General features: G+C 49.1%; 4 protein-coding genes across 4 annotated transcripts; 2 read left to right on the forward strand and 2 right to left on the reverse strand.

The window, feature by feature from the left end:
* Positions 1-244: 244 nt before the first annotated feature.
* htz1 (histone H2AZ) lies at positions 245-1,062 on the forward strand (the record flags this gene model as incomplete). The annotated part of the gene is made up of 3 exons (XM_053099160.1): positions 245-343; positions 668-737; positions 815-1,062. 3 exons carry the CDS (start codon positions 245-247, stop codon positions 1,060-1,062), a joined length of 417 nt encoding a protein of 138 aa, XP_052957043.1.
* Positions 1,063-3,677: 2,615 nt separating this feature from the next.
* Positions 3,678-5,653, reverse strand: KD926_006187 (putative R3H domain protein; the record flags this gene model as incomplete). Its single annotated transcript, XM_053099161.1, has 2 exons — positions 3,678-5,219; positions 5,312-5,653. 2 exons carry the CDS (start codon positions 5,651-5,653, stop codon positions 3,678-3,680), a joined length of 1,884 nt encoding a protein of 627 aa, XP_052957044.1.
* Positions 5,654-14,267: 8,614 nt separating this feature from the next.
* Positions 14,268-15,053, reverse strand: KD926_006188 (putative GPI anchored protein; the record flags this gene model as incomplete). Its single annotated transcript, XM_053099162.1, has 2 exons — positions 14,268-14,626; positions 14,705-15,053. The coding sequence occupies 2 exons, from the start codon at positions 15,051-15,053 to the stop codon at positions 14,268-14,270; spliced, it is 708 nt and encodes a 235-aa protein (XP_052957045.1).
* A 1,436-nt stretch (positions 15,054-16,489) lies between these two features.
* Positions 16,490-17,526, forward strand: KD926_006189 (putative aldo-keto reductase (AKR); the record flags this gene model as incomplete). The annotated part of the gene is made up of 2 exons (XM_053099163.1): positions 16,490-16,756; positions 16,837-17,526. The coding sequence occupies 2 exons, from the start codon at positions 16,490-16,492 to the stop codon at positions 17,524-17,526; spliced, it is 957 nt and encodes a 318-aa protein (XP_052957046.1).
* Between the last annotated feature and the right edge of the window lie 622 nt (positions 17,527-18,148).

Genomic DNA, 18,148 nt, shown 5'->3' on the forward strand with positions numbered 1-18,148 from the left:
TCTCCATGCTCGGCAGCTCTGAGTGTTCGAGGGATCCCGATCGGGACTAGCGCCGTTCCACGCTCAACGCCGTCTTTAGCGACTAGGATGGCTTTGACATTTCTGACTCCTTCATCCATCAACAACGCGCGTATCACGGGTGCATCGAATCGCTTCAACGTCCACCACCGAGCTCCATCGCCTCGAACCCTTTTGTGACGCGACGGATCATCTTTTGCGACCCTAAATCTCGACGCTTTTCAATATGCCTGGCGGAAAGGGAAAGTCTATCGGTGGAAAGGGTGGTTCGAAGGACTCTGCGGGGAAAGCCCAGAAGTCCCACAGCGCAAAGGCCGGTCTTCAGGTCAGTAGAGAAAGCCTTGCTCTGTTTTATTTGATTCAATGGCGGTGTGGTTTTGCTGGTTAGGACGTGAGAAGAAGGGATCTGGATTTATTTTTTTTTCTCGACCCCCTCTCCTCTTGGCTCTTAGGCTGCGTCTTTCCCCTTAAACGCGTCACTTTAGGGATGTTTGGAGAGTGTGGTATCGCCAGGGAGTCGCTTAAGGCATCATGTTCCTATCCGAAGGGACCGAGCGATGTTCCGAACTTCCCAGTCAACCACTTTTTGAGCTATACACCTCTCTTGCGATGGGGCCAAACTTATGCTGATTTTTCTACTCTTATACAGTTCCCCTGCGGTCGTGTCAAGCGTTTCTTGAAGAACAACACCCAGAACAAGATGCGCGTTGGTGCTAAGGGTAAGTTTGTCGCATGCTATCCTACGCATCTGTGAAATGCCCGATTTCAGGAATTTGCTGACGAAACTTCCTTATAGCCGCCGTCTATGTCACCGCCGTCCTCGAATATCTGACCGCTGAAGTTCTCGAGCTTGCCGGAAACGCCGCCAAGGATCTCAAAGTCAAGCGTATCACCCCCCGTCACCTGCAACTCGCCATCCGAGGAGACGAAGAGTTGGACACTCTGATCCGCGCCACCATCGCCTTCGGTGGTGTCCTGCCCCGCATCAACCGTGCTCTGCTGCTCAAGGTGGAACAGAAGAAGAAAAACAAGATCGAGGCTTAATTTTACGGCTGATACCCCCTCTCGAAATATGGCGTTTGAATTGATGACGATTGAAAGGAGCTCTGGGATTATGCGCTAAGCGATGGATTCTTTTCTCTCTGGTTGTTCCAACTCACTTTAAGCAAAAAAAGAAAAAAGAAAAACAAATGAAAAAGGGATATAAACCTTTGGTCGCACCAACGAACTTCGGCGAGCTTATTTTCCCATGTTTTAATCTCCCTATTCTATTCCACGACGCTGCACATGTCTTGCCTATCTCCCTTCTAGCCTTTTTTCCCCTTCCCCTTTTTTGTATTTCAATTTCTCCTCTTGTATGCTCCGCTCACCTCGTCTGTTTGGAATTGGAACCACCCAGGGCGCTGTAATAGGAAAAAAGGGGATATCTCGGTAGTGGGATTCTTGTCATGTCAACCTGTTTACTATTCTGCGCTTCCTCGTGCTTTTCTTTTCCTTTTTCTTTTCCATGGCTAATTCTTTTTGATTATTGGTGTTCAGTGCTTTTGTTTCTCTATGTCCTTATTTTGATTTTTGAGTTTGATGTTTCTTTTAACAAGATGAGACTGTATCAGTAGATCCTCCTCTCTTTCGTTCTTCTTCTATCTCGATCCCTTAGAGCATAGGCACTAAATTAGGCAAATAAATGAGATGAAGGTTTCGCCATTTAAAATCCGTTTTATGTTCCTTTGGTCAAGTATCCAATAGTTAGTTCACGTGGTTAGTTACAGCTTCCCTTGGTAGGAAGAACGGTGCCGTCTGGACATGGACAGTGATACTCTGTAGATAAATCAAATTCCATCTTATGGTTTCCGGGCTTATTTTAAGTTAAAGTTAACTAAATGCAGTCGATTTCGAGTGTTTCTTCGTTTATATATCTAGATGACTTCTTTTGTATTGTTTTGTTTTTGTTTTTTTTTTCCCGGTTCAATCCCGTAATTGAAGCCTAGACGGGTAGGAAATATTTCATTATCGCTGCATACATCCAGCCAGTCAAGTAATCATCTACTTTGAATTTCTTTCTTCCTGGTTTTTGCTGTGAACTGAAGCATGTTCGCTCGTGTGGGAAATATATAAATAGGATCAAATAAAACATGGTTCGAACGGAGGAATCGAATTATAGGTAACAAACTAGATGAAGGTCCTGTATGGTAGATAGTATGTATATCCTTCTGGACATTCATTACCAATCAATAAATAAGTATAAGGTAAAGAAAGGAAGTGGTTATTCAGATCTCTAGTAGAATCTAATCGTATAAGATTGTGAGAATAATAGTCATTGCTCATTCATATCCGAGTTTGTTCCATGAACATAATAGTATTATTGGTCGACAACTTCTCCGTAGATGAAAGCTACATAAACATCGAGTCAAAAGCCAACAAGACGTATCCTTGTTCATAAAGAAAAGCCGTATCATGAATAAATCAAACAAATACTTCATACTAAAACGTACATTTATCAATCATCTCAATACAGGGACAGACGGCAAGTAAGAGTCAGTAGATGAACTAAAGACACGATTTCCTGGATCTCATCTCAAACTAGGCCATGAAATAGAGAGAAATGGAAAAAAGACGGCCGTAGATAAAAAGGAAGATCAAGAAAAAAAAGTAATGAAATGAAATGAGATGGCATCAAAGTCAAATCCGAGGGTGGCTTTCGATACGTCAACTCAGTGTACCCAAGTTTCGATTCCGTCAGTCATCCGCCCCGTTGTTTCGCCACAATTCCATCCCTCATAATTGATGCAAGTCAGTCAAATCAGACATGCAGGTCGGAGGGGGGAACAAATGCAAACACCAAAGAGAATCGGAGCAACCGATATACCGAATAGGTGGGAGGCTGCTGGGGACCATCAACCTATCACAGTCCACGAGGCAGGAGATGCAGATTTCTCTGGATTCAATTAGGGAAAGAGGAGAGCGTAAATAAACCTGATTGAACAAACAAACATTAAACAATGCAATTCACCCCATGTACAAATCAACCAAACAAAGAAAAAAAATAAAATAAAATAAAAAAGGTAAAAAACATTCCGGTTTCCTCCCTGTGGAGCCCCGAGGAAGGAATGTAAATATCTCCCTCCCGACCTTCGATTTGTTATTTTTGTGTGATTTTCTCCGGGGTTAAACCCATCCTTCCAAAGGTCGTCTTCTCGGGGATCAAATATGCTTTCTGCCGACGGACACAAAGAGAAGGAAAAAGGGGAAAGGAATAAAAGATATAGATATAATAATGGTTCTGCATGCAAAGGCGCCCGCGTCTCAAAATTTTCAAGAGCTTTCTTTTGTCATATTTTCCGAGAAACAAAGAGAAACGTATAGTCCGTTCAAATAACGTGCCTGTTGGGCTGCCCCAAAATAACGTCTAAAACTTGGCTAGATCAGAGAAATTTTCTTTTTTGGTTCTCTTGGTGGAGTGTCATCTCGTCATCCCTCATCGAATCGTAAGCCAATAATCGCAGAACAGGATCAGGCCTCGTGATATAAGAGTCGTATGCGTCTTGCGGCAAAGCAATCTAACAAGTTTCGTCGTCTTCATCTCCCATCAAGGTGCTGTGGTGCTTTTTTTGTGATTCAAATGAAATTTTTTTTTTTTTTGGTTGGGTTGGTGTTGGTTCTTACTCCACAATGATCTCTACACCGGAGTTGGTGCGCAACTCGTCACTTCCACGCGGTTGGTGTCCGTTCGGGCGTCGAAAACCGGGACCTTTTTCGGGCAAGGGGCCTCTGGGTTGTCTAATTGGCATGCGCTCCTGTGACTGACCGTCAAATCCAAGTCCGATGGATCGGTTGCTACCGATGGGGCCAGCACTGGAAGGTTGAGTTTCCGGCTGCTCCCAAGAGAACATACTTCGCAATCTCCTCGGGCTCGAGTTCGGCCCGCCAATTCCAGTACCCAGCGAAAGGCTGCTGAGGCTGTTCACCAACAGTCCATCATCGCGGGGCATGCCCAGGGACGATCCCGATGGGGCGGGCGTCAGAGTCGGGGTGTTGGAGGTGGCGCTAGTCGCTCCATCGTAGTGCGGCATGCGGGCGCCGTTCGACTGCAGGGCGGCCGGGAAGCTGGCCGACGAAGGCACGGGCGACGGGGTGTAGGAGCGCAGGTCGGCAAACGACTTGGCGGCCCGCAGGTTCTGGGTGTTGCCAAAGTTCCCGGGGGAATCGAGCACGCCGAGGAAGCCGGAGGTCTGGTTGCGAAGGGTGTTGTAGGAGCTGGGGCCCTCGTTGCGCGCCTCGCTGAAATCGATGGTGGCAGCGCGGCTGAGACCGCGACGGGCAGTGTCGGTGGGCTGGACGGCGGCCGGGATGGATGACAGCGGGGGGCTCACGTTGGCGCCCGGGGCAACCTTGAACACCTGCACCTGTCGCTGATCACCGGAACCACGTGACGCATGACCCAGGCCCATGTTGTGGGCCAGGGTGTGCACAGTGCGTCGCTGCACGGGGGAAAGGTTGGCGGCAAATACTATACTGTCGCGACCCGTATCCTCCTTGAACAACAGCAGCTGGGAGTAGTACGAGAGCGTCTGACTATCATTCAAATCGACCTCTGAGGTTTCGACGGGCTCTTGGTTAGTCATATGCAAGGGAGAACCGGGCAGCCGTGACTTACCCAACTTCTGACCACGTTGAGAGACCGGCGACGGAGAGGTAGCCGGAAGGTGGGAAGTGAGCGAGGACATGGAACTCTGGGTCTGAAGTTGAGAAGTCGCCGCCATGGGTCGGTGCTGTTCTTCCAGCTGGCCCCGACGTTCACGCTTTTCGCGCTCGATGCGTTCGCGCTCTTGCAAGGGGAGCATTTTCTTGTACTCGACCCGCAGCTTGCGGCCCTGAAGTTCGAAATGGTTCAGGACATCGATCACGGTCGCCGTTTCCTCCGCGGATGTAAAGTTGGCAAACGCCAAGCCCCGAAACACGCCGTTGTCGAAGTGATAATTGAACGCGTAGGGAAGCGGCAGGCTCAATTCGGTCATGAGCTGAACCAGCTGTTCCTTCTTGACGGCAAACGGGATGTTCTTGATCACGATGGCGGTAGGAATCAGTTCATCGTCGGTCTCCGAGGGGCCCGTGGTTTCCGGCCGCATCGCGCTACTCTGAAGGGGGCCGGGTCCGAGGTTTGAAAAGGGGCTGGGCATCGGAGGAGGCTGATCGAGCCAGGTCTAGTTTCTCGCATGTCAGCGTTCAGATCTCCATACGGCCCGAAAAAAATTCAACAGCGCGGGCGGTTAATGCGACACGAGGGAAAACGTACCGTTGGGATCCCAGCGCGACCGGTGCGGGAGGAAGTCTTCAGGCTAGTGGAAGCCGACCGGATACCCCCGAGGGCCTGAGCATTGGCAAAACCATTCGGGTTCCAGGTCTGCGATCCGGACAGATCGTAGGCATAGTTATTGTGCAAAGAGGGGTTCAAGCGCTCCAGACGACCGTTGTCGTAGCGAGCCATGGGATCCTCGTACAAGTTGACGGGCATGGGACCGTAGGCGTCGAACTGTCGCGAAGGCTGACGATGCAGAGGCTGCTGATGACGCTGCGAGCCAGGAGATCGCGCAGAAGAATTGTCGTGATACATCTCCTGTGCTTGTTGGTAACTCATGGTGACTGAGTTGAGAGGGGGAGGAGAGACAGAGAGGATTCTCTCCGTTGACGACCAGACCGTAGAATGTGGACACTGAAATCAACCACACAACAAACCCGTAGAATATCCCGAATAAACTGTACGGATCTACTCGAACATGGGAGCGACCGGACAGGAGTGGATACCAGGGAGGGTTGAAGGGAGCCTGCAGAACAGCGAACGACGCGAGGTCGAAAGTGGACCGAGTTGTGCGGGAAATCAACTTCTTTTGGGGGGGGGGGGGAGAATTTTGGGAAAAATAAGGGCGATTTTGTCTCACAACACCGACGGAGAAGGCGGTCGACTCAATGGACAAGGCCCGGGAGAAAAAAAAAAAATTAGAGAGACGAAAGATTTGATAACACAAAAAAATAAAACCGCTCAGAACTGCAGAAGGAATTGTCTCGTGATGGCTTGGATCATCAATGATGGGGCGTGTCCTTGAGCGTTAGATTTGTTGGTGTTGCTTTTTTTTCTTTCTTTTTTTTATCAATCCTCCGTGGCGTTCCCTTCAGGAAATGCAGGGAAAAAAGATTAAGGAAGCAAAGGAGAAAAAGGCGGAAGGGGAAAATAGAGGAAAAAAAAAGAAAAATCAAAAGAAAAATAAAATAAAATAATCGGGACGGTGAAAAAAACAAGGAACACAGAGTAAACGAATCACAAGAAAAAGGGAAATGAAAATTGCCACTACCCGGGATCAAGAAACAGTGCCCAAGGCTTGATACTGACCAGGTGGTGGTGGTGAGGGGGAGAGGGAGGGCGAGAGAGAGAGAGAGGGAGGGAGGGAGGAAAGAAGAACGAGGGAGATCGGGGAGAGTCGAGTCAAGACCAGTCAAGGCCAGTCAAACAGTCGAGTGGAAGTGAAGGCAAGGCGAAAGGCAAGGAAGAAAGGGCCACCGCTTGCTGCTTAGTTCGGGACTGGCTGCGCTGCTCTTCCGCGGATCCGCTTGGAACGGGAGTTGGATAATGGATAATGGATAGATCGCTGAATGATCAAGAAATCACCTTCCAATGAGATAGATCGGTCGCACTTGCAGATACGCAGATACTGTCAAGCCAGATGTAGGGGTTTTCACGCTCCTCCAACCGCAGAACCGTTGGTGTTTTGGTGAATAAATAATAAAAAATAAAATCACCCCAAAAATATCGAGTCAAAAAGAAAAAGGAAAGGAAAACGGGAGAAAAAGGGAGAGAAACAATGACAGACCGAAGGGATTCCCGTAATCCGTGCAAATTGGGGACGGGACGGCGGACGGGGAAGATCGAAAGGTACCCAGACTTTAGTGGCTCGTTGCTTTTCTGCTTGGGCCGGTTTTTATTGGACCGAGATTCTCTGTCTTTTTTCTCTTTCTTTTTCCTTTTTTTCCCTTTTATTTTTTTGTTTTTTCTCCCTGCTGTTATGAACTTATATCGTCCGTGAAGAGGGTTGGGGTCGGGTTGGTAGGGGAAACTGATAGAGCAGAGCAGAGCAGCTGCCTCTACCAAAGGCTATTTTATAATTTATAGTCATCGTGTGGTGGATTCCCCTCGTCCTATTCTTCTCTCTAATATTTTTTTTCTTTTTTGACATAGTATCCGTACTCCGTAATTCCATTTTCCTAGTCTCCTTTTTTTTTTATTATTATCCTTTTTTTTTTTTTTCTCTGTCGTTCCCCCTTCTCGTTCCTCTCTGTAATCTTAATTCCCTTCCTTTTCCACTTCAGTCGTGGCGGAGGCAAAGAGCTTTACTCAGTAGGGAGGCCTGGGAAGTGGGAACGATGGTAATGGGGAAAACCTGAGTCTTTGCCCAAAAAGGGAGACGCCATCCTATTGGCAGATACTAGGCAGGTAGTGGTGTACTTTCATAACTCCTTAGTCCTTAGTCTTTAGGTTGTCCCGACTACTTCGCCGTGGTTGCCACGCTCCCCGGGTGACTGAAAGCGAGGGAGAGTGGTAGAGACTTGCGGAACAATGAAGCTCGAGGGAATAACTATTATCAGTCTATCAGTCTAACAGTGTCAAAAGAACCTAATCAATCCCTCCATGGTCATACCATGGTTATGCGCAAGTCATCCCGGGGCAAAAGTCTGGAGTATTCGGTACCGACCTTCCCCCTGGCCGGGTGATGCCTGGCAATCGAGGAATCCACGGGGATTGTTCCATTCCATTTCCATTTTCTCTTTCTTTCTGCTCCACACATCTCCCTCCAGTCGGATTATAATTGTTGTTATTATCATCAGAATGACACTGATCCTTTCTATTCTAATTGTAATCGCCATTCAAGGGACTCGGGCTTTCGCGTCTTTGTCTCTGGCAAAATAGATTGTCTTGTTCCACGCCCATACTATTGGCAACGTCGCCTCGCCTTCCATCTGGATCTGGTTGCTCCGTGTTTCAAACTCTCATCGACATGTTTCTGTCCCTTACCAAGTACTAATCAACACCCCGCTTGGTCTGGACAATTTCCTTCCGGCTCTTTCCCCCTTCTAGCAGCACGGGGAACCTTCTTCGCACTCCCCTAAATTATTCCCCTGGCGCTTTCCTCGGACGCGCCATCCAGGACGTCCTAGGTCGGGCCTTTTCCGGGCTATCAGCGTCCGCCATTCTCGTCCAATTTCTCCCTAACGAACGAACTAAGTCCTAGCACCGACTCATTTTGGAAGCTTCCGAGAGGTTCCTGCTTGACGGTTCCCATCCGGGAGAGCTTCAACGCGTCCTTAGCCTCTAGCTTCGAAGGTGGGCTTGGGGATCCGCCCCGAGTGGGTAACTCAACTTGGAAAGGATCCCATATTAATCCCGTCACCTTCAGGCTTCGACCGAACAGGAGCGGCGGTCCAGTCCGTAGCGTCCCTCACGAGCTGCTGCACGCCCTGCATTGTTGCTCCTTGGCCGACTGGAAGCTCTGCTCATGTTCTGGTCATTATCCCCATCACTTTGGGGGGAGGAATAATCAATAAAAAGAAAAATTGAAAAATTGAAAATAAAATAAAATCTGTGGAAGAATGAGACATTCAGGAACCCTTCCCTTTGACACCAACGGCGAAGACGTCACTCCACAACCAAGTTCACTCGGTGGCTCGTGTGATGCGACAGACAGGGTCTGGGAATTCTATCTATCTGTTCCTGTCCATCGGAAATGAACGGGAACAAACCCCCTGATGAGCATCGATATCGATCTCTTCCATTTTTTGGGGGGGACCCGATTTCAGGCAGACACCGAGAATCCGTCCCAATACGATTATTATTAGCAGCAAGACACATCAAGGTGAGCGTTACTGTCGAAATTCTGACTATTATGGCCCGATATTATTAGTATCACTTTTATTATGTTACCGTGCTATTTATTTGACACGCAAAAGTTTCTAGAACCCCGTTCCTTTGCTCCGTTGACCGTCCGATATACGACTAGTCAGTTGTACTCCGTACTACGGCGAATCTGGGAGACTGCCTCCGGTCCTCCCCCCCTTTTTCCTTCCTCGTCTTTTTGCCGACCGTTTCGTTTTCCCACGACCATCTGTAATCCGAGAAGGGGGGCAAAGGGACAAGGAGTGATCCATCAACTTTCCAACTTCCGACAAATCATGAGCTGTGTACGGAGTACACTCCGTACAGCCCATTTCGCCTCCCGAAATAATTCACCTGGGATCCGCCGGAAATCCCCAATTCTAGCTTCGCTATGGGGAAAGGCCAAGTACTGGCGGTTTGGAATTTCACGCCCAAACTAGAACCCACTAGACCGTCGCCAGAACCTATTAGATGGAGATGTCACATTTTCGCTCCTGAGAAAAGGTGGTCCCTGGGCTTTCTCTCGCACGCCTGTACGGAGTTGGTGGGCAGGTTATTTTTTTTTTTTTTTTCCTTTTTTTTTTCTGACTCTGGGCCCTGCGAGGTGCGCATCGATGGGTTGTATCAGCTGCACCTGTCATCTGTCAGCCGGCGCGACAGGATTTCCGCGTCGGCTAATATTTAATATCGACATACATGCCTCTCGACCTACACATATTTGTCGCAAATCGAATTTTCCTGTCGCGTCGGTATTTCACCCAGCTAACCTGCCGCTAGACTCGTTCGCTACTCCGTACTCGCTCCAAGGCACCCACTCGCTGCCTTAAACCAGCTGATCCTGTGGCGTGGCCCCCGGGGGACTTCCTGGGCGATCCCGACAGGAACTAACCTCCCAAGCGCTTCTATAGAACATTCTTAGTTCGTTTCCACCAGCAAATAGCTACACCAATTCCTTTTCGCCGGTAAATGAAATGGAGCCTGGAAGACACCAAGAGCAGACTAAGTGTGCTCTACGCTCCATGCTCCATGACACTAACTGTTCGGGAAAGTGCTGTCGACTAAATCGCTCGGTGAAAGGAAGAGAGAGAAAAAAAATCAGAGGAAATACCGTATGTGGGAGGGGACGAGTGCCAGCAAAAAAGGCCAAGTCGAGTGAGAATAAGGCAGACGTGAGGGGGGAGAACACAAAAATACCTTCTACTCCGTAGGTATGACTACGGAGTATGAGGGATCTCAGGAGTACTCCGTAGAACTGCGGATTTCATGCTCTGCGTCTTAGCCAGTCTGAATGGTCGACTAACAGCCAAGCTGCCCACCGTACTCCGTGGCGTACATGATGCAGCAAGGCGAACCCACTTCTTTTAGGGGTGTCGAAAATGACAAATCTGATTATCCAAAGTTGGTTGATTACTATACTTATCTAACCCGCGGAGGTCTGTCGGGCGATTCTCGCACCTTTTTCTTTAGGGAGGAGAGTAAAACGCAACATGGCCTTTTTGTTTTTGTTTTTTTGTTTTCTTTTTTTGTTGGGCTGGTTTTAGCTTGGCGGCCTCGTCTCGCCTTGCCCGGATGATGACGATTACAAAATTCCATAACCAACAACACCGCTGATCAGAGATGGCAAATCACCCTTAGTGCAGTGCAATAATTTGAGGGGCAAAATGGATGTTCCCCCCCTAATGATGTAACAAAGTTGGAACAGTTAGAGAAAAAAAGGGACAATCATACTGTCCAACTTCATATCCTATGGATATTAGGTATTATTTTGGACTTCGATTCAGGAAATGATTGCCTGTGATGATGCCAGAAAGGTGACTATCTTGTCTACCCATCTACTTCGGTATAAGACATTTATCTTGCCTTTTATTTTTTGTGACACCCTCTTTTTTTGCCTTTGCTTTATGCGCGTCATAATCGTCAATTTCCTTTAATTGATGTTCTGTATGATATTGACTCGCTGTCTTTCCCTGCCTATTTGCGTATGTATCAACGTCAATGAGCAAGTAAACATTTCCTCTAACAGACAGACCGGCAAACAGGAGGCAGCAAAAAGACAGACAAAGTATCCGTAACCGATTCATCATCCACACCTAACAAGATCAGGCCAGGCCAGGTCCAGGATAATCAAAGTCCCTCTGAGTCTGCCCCCTTCGGTTGGGTAAGACTAAGTAAGATGTAATCTGTAACATGCAGGCTGCATGCATGGTATGCATGCAGCCTAAGCCACAGAATCCACTAAATGCCACAGGTACCCTTGTATTGGCGACGGGGCTAGAGGCCGTAAGCCACTTGGCGCTAATATGTGTTCATATTTTAATTCATCATATTTGTTCAAATCTCCCATCAGGTTGATGACTGGAATTCGCTTGAGGAGTTTATGTGGTTAGTTACTACTAGGTACATACTTGCTCTGTGGCATCTGTAGACCGCTGAATTTACATACGTTGATTTTGTGCTAGTTATACGGTAATCTCGTCGGATAGAACCTAGGAGATGGATGGATGTACGGAGAACGTAGGTAGGGAATAATATGTATCCTTGACGTCCAGTCTTGCATGCATACGTGTACGAATACCTCCTCCGTGTGTATTCTTTGAACCCGAAACCCCGTTTGATTGACCTCACCCTGAATTTATGCAAGGGATTCATTTCATTGCGTCTTCGGATTGTGGTTTGACTTGTTGTTTTCGCTCTGAAGGTGGAGGCCGACAGGTGTAGTTAGACATCAGATTAATGTTCCTGAGTTTGGTCGAGGCCCGTTGTGATTGTTTTTATGGTGATTTGTTAGTATTGCTGCTCCTCTTCCCTTGTTCTTGTTTCTTGAATTCTTGCATACGGCATCCGGAGATACTTGTCTAGACCTTGTTGGCGGAGTTTGGTCTACGGGAACCGCAGGATGGAAAATATACAAAGACCGAGGTAGGTAGGTAGGTAGGTGCTGACTTGCTGAGTATGTTTATGCTCTGCATTCCTTGTCCGCGTGGCTGTCTGTCTGTCTGTCTGCCGGGGTGTGTTTCGTATGTAAGGAGGGCGTTGGTGATGGACCTAGACAGGTGGTGTTGCCCAGTTGTCACTCAGCTTCTATGTATTTGACGTTTGACGGTTGATGGCGTAAATATAATATATATTGGTGCTTGTATGCGTTAGAATATATGTGTGCTTGATGTAGGGTGTAGTTCGCGATTCCCGTTGGCTTAAATATATGCTTGGTTTGGGTTGACGCTTTTGTTACTTGATGGACTGGGATTGCCTGGACAGGTGCTGAAGGCAAAGGTATGATCTCTCTGCTTTCGATGGATTTCTAGCGGTGAGGGGATGGTTTACTTTGAGTCTGTTAAATGACGTCGCGTGTGGCTTTTTCTAACGTGCAGTGTAGATATGTATAACCCTCGTTTGGATGAGATGTTGTCATATTCTTCTGGGGATGTCTAGCTGCCTTTCACTAAAGAAGATGGTACTCTCTTCGGAACATGTCTTTCGGTCCTAGGCTCAGAAGTATCGCGCCTCACAATTATCGGGCTCTGTTTGTCTCATGGCCGTTGCAGAGACATTCCAATATACACTACTAACACAATGAATTTCAGACTGTCCAACTTCGCAGACTTCAAGAGAACATTTCTCCCATTACATCATACCTTCTAAGATGCCAACGAAGGATTATGAGCAAGTGAGAGCGACTACCGACTGAGAGTACTCGAGCTCACTCGCCCGGATCAGTCGGTGTCCAGCGACCAGGTCCTTCACAATGTTTCCAGCCGATAAGATATTGGATTTGCATCCTATTCACATTAAATTGTCTTTTGAGAGATTATCGACAAACGTGACAATGCGCTCTTCTGTTCATCCTCGCTTGTTATCCGACGAGATGAACTTCTCCGTCGGTCATCATGACGACCCCATGCCGTCAGACAAGAGGTATGACTCAAACCCTCGCCTCTACCTTCTTTCAAACACTCACTAACGTACCTCAACAGTCTCCATCCCGTCACATCTGCCATATTCCAAGTACAACAACCTACCGCTTCTATATCCACCACTAACTAAAAACATCATCACGACCCTGATTCCCCAAAGCATCTCCCTCCTTACAACACCCATTCAAGCAAAGATACACCCGCAAACCAAGGAAGAACATCAGGTCGCACCAAGATCATCCTCAAACCGAAGAAAGAAGACTCCTCCTCCACACTCATTAACAAGCATCAAGCAAAATGATCACCATCACCATCCGCGATCAAGCCTACCGAGCCCTAATACTTGAGGCCTTGACCTTTTTGGATTGTTTGCTCCATTATCAAGTCTTCTTTCGGTTATTGTGTAGGAGGGTCTTCTCGTCTTATTCGTTTTTGTTACCTGTGGGGCGTGTTTTTCTTTTTCTTTTTCTGGGGACGGTTTTGTTCCTCGCGTGTTTGGATTTGACGGATCGGTTGAGGCATTTGTATGAGGAGAAGGAGCGGGAGAGGTATGAGAGTGAGTATGAACGTTGGCTAGAGAGTGAGGAGAGCGAGTTTGAGAGCGGGTTTGAGATGGAGTGTGAGAGCGCGTGTGAGAGTGAGCAAGACAGTGAGCAAGACAGTGAGCAAGACAGTGAGCAAAAAAGTGAGCAAAAAAGTGAGCTAGACAGGAAGCTAGAGTGGGAAAAGCGAAAGAAGGAGATGGACAGGGAGCGAGAGAGGAAGCTAGAGAAGGAGTTTAAGATGGAGCTAGAAATGAAGCTCGAGAGGGATCTATGTGAGGTGGCAAGAAAGTATGTAAGAGAGTATGCTGGAATTAGGAAGATCGTGCGCGAATTGGAGCGAAACATATGATGATGGGGATCTGGAGGGGAATCTATGTGGACTGAACTTGCTTCTTGCTTGAATGAATGCTTTGGTTGTTGGTTATTGTTAGAATTCTAGGATTGGCTTTTAGATCCCAGCGTTTACGTTTTGATTCCTGTTATTGGGGGCTTGGCCTATATTACATTGGCAGAGGCACGAAGAGATTTTCATGTATAGTGCGGGCATTAGGATGCAGTCCTTAGTGATCATTCGGGATATTCCACACCTTGGGCGTAGAGCCTTAAATATTCCTTGAACACAACACTCCGCAATAGAACGTATCTCAAGAAGAAATTCAATACATGGTACCATTCATATATTACCCGGGTATATAAAGGAGTGACATAAACATAAACGTGAAATATAAACCATCATTCTTGGTCTTCCCCTCAGGGCCAGCCGCAGCATCGCTCTTCGAAACTCAGCAGGTATTCAACCCTTATCTCATGGGTTCATCCATCTCCCACGCCTCGTATTCCCCTAATTACTCCGTTCATGTCATCAAGACCTCACAGCCAAGCAACAAACGCCAACCCGACAACAGCAGCCAAAGAAGCAGCATGGGGCGCTGAGGACCCCGGCGCCGCATTGTCGGTCGTTTGTGCACTGTCGGCGCTGTTGGCAGGGCTGGAGTCGGCGGCGCTGCTGCTGTCGTCGTTGGAGGAACCGCTGCCACCGCTGCTCGATGAGTCGGTCGAGGTGGCGCTGGTGTTGGAGTCCGTGGTGCTGACGGTGGTTGAGCCGGTACGAGATCCGGAGCTAGAGCTAGAGCCGGTGGCAGATGCGGTGTTGCTCAGGGCTGAAGTAGCGGCTGCGGCGTTGTACGAAGTGGTGGAGAACGAGCAGGAGCGGAGGATGTCGTATGCGTCTGGGAGATGTTAGTTTTGCTTAGTACTTTTCAGTCCACGCAAGTACAATGGAAGGGAGGAGGAGGAAGGATTGTTACCGTTGTGATGCGGGTCACGGTCATCATCATCATCGTCATCGTCGTCAAACAGGTCGTGCTCCTCGTCGTAGTGACGATCGCGGTTGGAGTTGTTTCTGTCGGCTCGGTAGTCTGCGATGCAGGCCTCGCACAGCGGAACCAGTGACGGCGCCTGTTTCCAGTCGCAGATGCAATCCATCTCGGCGCGGTCGTTGTCGTGCATTCCGTCGCATCGGTGGGCAGTGCTGACTACAGGTCCGCAGACGTCCCAGCAGCGATTGGGGACGTCGTCACGGTCTAATTCTGCGGCGACAGCGACCTTGCCGGCCAGCATGAGGCCCGAGAGGGCGAGTAGTTGAGTAGCGCGCATGGTGATGGTTTGTTCCAAAGGTGGAAATTTAAATTCAAGTGAAGATGCGGCGTTGCGATTTGCGACGTGGAATAGCAAGATCAGGATGGTTCTTGGTTTGCGATGCGAAATCGAGTTGATGATGATGAAGAGCAATCGAAAGGGAACCAGCCTGAATTTATATTCCGACGTCTCTGTCGTGTGTCGACCTTTCTATCTTTGTGACGGCGTCCTGCCATCCAATAGCGTGCGCCATTCCCTGCAAATCGCCGACAGACCTGCCATCTAGCCAAGCGATCTACTCCATCCAAGTTGCGAGGGAGCTCTAAGCCTCGCCCAAGAAGATTGGAATTGCATCTGCCAAGTCTGCCAATCCTATTGAACCTTGGGCAGACTCGATCGAAAACCAATCCGCGCCGGGGAAACGACGCTGCCTAGGGACTCTCCAAGAAAAAAGAAAACAAATCCCAGAATCATGATGATCGAGTCGTGCCTATCGCTACCGAATCTGTCTGCGGGGAGCTACATTACTATTTCGCATTCACCGCCACGATGGACCCTGGGGATTCTGGGGGGTGGATCCGGGCGGCACGGATTATTTGCTCGTGGCTGATGCGCTATTGTCGGAGAGGGTCTGTTTAATGAAATTCTCTTGGGCTATTATTGATCTGGTTCCTGGCATGCAGTGTCGAATTGACTTCGCGGTGAGACGTCGACTGGGGATTTTTCGATAGGCGTGGTGCTCCCTTGCCGCGAGTGACGTTTTTCCGAGGGATCGCTGTTGATAGGGGCTTTGATGAGGTTGACCAAAAAGAAGAGAAACAAAGGAAAAGACCGAAATGTATTCCCAAGAGTATCTCGCTTGTCAGTCGATTGATTCTGCATTCCCTGCCGTACAGTAGGAAGGAAACTAGGTAATGGCAACTAATTGTTACTCCAAGACTTCGGGTGCCGAGTCTTTGCACAGCCTCCCCGCTATATATAGGATCCCCCCGCGCAGGTTCTGTCAACAACACAATCACTGCGACCAGTCAAGCTGGAGATAAATATGTTGCCTGCCCTGCTATCCCCGTTCGGGATCATCCAATGTACAGTTTGGGGTTCGTCACGACGTGATCGCTTCGAATCCGGCAAGGGACCCTGGTCTCTCTTCCCATTGCGGCCTGATTGTACGAGTCGGAGGACTACGGCCTACTCGATCGAGGGTAGTTGAATGGCGATCACCAAGTCTCTAGGCGGTCGAAGAAAAAGCGTTATCAGAATCTACACCGTAGGCATGGCTGGTCCTGGTAGGGCTTCTTAGGTCATCATGAAGTCAACCGCCTTCTGATGGATGCACTGATTGGGCCCTACAGAACCCCTCCATCTCCGCCCACCGCGCCCAAAAATATCGTGCATCGTGCAGCGCGGGTCGGATTCAGTCTACAGCATTTCATGTCAGAAGACTGCTGAAAATCATGGCTCGAAGCGTCGCGAGTAAGATGTCCTGGGACAAATACGTGCTGCGTCCCATCCAGGGCGCACCGCCCGTGGTGCTGCCAACCTTCATTTACGGCACCGCATGGAAGAAGGATCACACGGCGGAGTTGGTGTACCAGGCCTTGCAGTCTGGATTTCGCGCGATGGATACCGCTGCCCAACCCAAGCATTATCGCGAAGACTTGGTCGGAGAAGGCATCCGCCGGGCCATTCGCGACGGCACAGTCCGACGAGAAGACCTCCATGTGAGTGAAGTGCGAAGGGAGAACCTAAATTTAGAACCGCTGTTCGCAGACATATCCGTCGCTAAACAGTGCATGGGCAGGTCCAAACCAAGTTTACGTCAATCCACGGGCAGAACCCGGACAACATGCCGTATGATCCGAATGACTCGGTGACGCAGCAAGTCCATGCCTCTGTCCGGTCTTCCTTCCGACATCTTCGCCCGTCCGAGGAGGCAGACAGTGCCGAGGAGGCGTATATCGACATGCTCATCCTCCACTCGCCCTTGTCGACGATGGAGCAGACCCTGGAGGCGTGGTTGGCCTTTGAGACCTACGTGCCCCATCGCATCCGGAATCTAGGCATCTCCAATTGCACGCTGCCCGTCCTGCGGGAGCTGTCCTCCCTGGTCTCGGTGCCGCCGGCAGTGGTGCAGAACCGCTTCTACGGGGGCACGCAGTTCGACGTGCCGCTGCGGTCGTTCTGCCGGGCGCATCAGATCATCTATCAGAGCTTCTGGACCTTGTCGGCGAATCCGGAGTTGTTGCGCTCCGAGGTCGTGCAGCTGCTGGTCAGCCACGCGGGAATCGGCCCTGCCGCCGCTCTGTATAGTTTGGTGCTGGGACTCGGGAAGACGACGGTGCTCAACGGCACGACGAAGAGAAATCACATGGAGGGGGATCTGGCTGCTTTGCGGACGGTCGAGACATTTGTGGAGGGACATCCTGAGATGTGGCAGCGAATGGTCGAGGACTTCCAGGGACTCACCGGGGATCACGTAGAGATGGCGTAACTGCCAGTTGAGATTGTGAATGGTCTATATTTCTTGTCTGCAAGACTGGACGATGTAAAGTAGTCGTGTATATGTTTTAAAATCGAGATGACTATGATACTTTACTAAATGTACGTTAACTAGTTAGTTAACTAGTTAACTACTCATGACATGTGGATGAGTCATCCCTTATAGCCAATCAGGATGCCGAATGACCATTGACCTCATCGATCTTTTTGCCAAGCATCTCTCTCTTCTTCTTTTCCTTCTCACGGCTCTTCATTGCTATTCTTTTTATTTGGGTTGCGCCATCCTCAATCAACCAGTCACTCTCGTCTCACTCTCTCGATCGGCCACGCCATTTCCTGCCAAATGTTGACCCCTCCCTTCGTTTTCCCCTGACCGGATACAATACAAAAAAAAAAAGGGACCCTCTCCATTTTTAATCCTGTCCCGGTCCCCGCTAGCGGCTTTTTAGCCAGGTGCTCTTTGCTCACTGCGCTCTGCTCACTGCTGGCATCCATCTTTCCAAGCTTCGACATCGCTGAGCAGCAATTGTCCTCTGCATCGACGCCCCTCGCTTCCTTCGACAGTCTCTGTTCCCATCGCGGGCTTCGCATTCGACGATCCCCTCGCCCGTCGT

The sequence above is a fragment of the Aspergillus affinis genome, assembly GCF_023601865.1.
Source record: "Aspergillus affinis strain CMG 70 chromosome Unknown NODE_31_length_300061_cov_88_125253, whole genome shotgun sequence".
In the NCBI taxonomy this organism is placed as follows: Eukaryota; Fungi; Ascomycota; class Eurotiomycetes; order Eurotiales; family Aspergillaceae; genus Aspergillus; species Aspergillus affinis.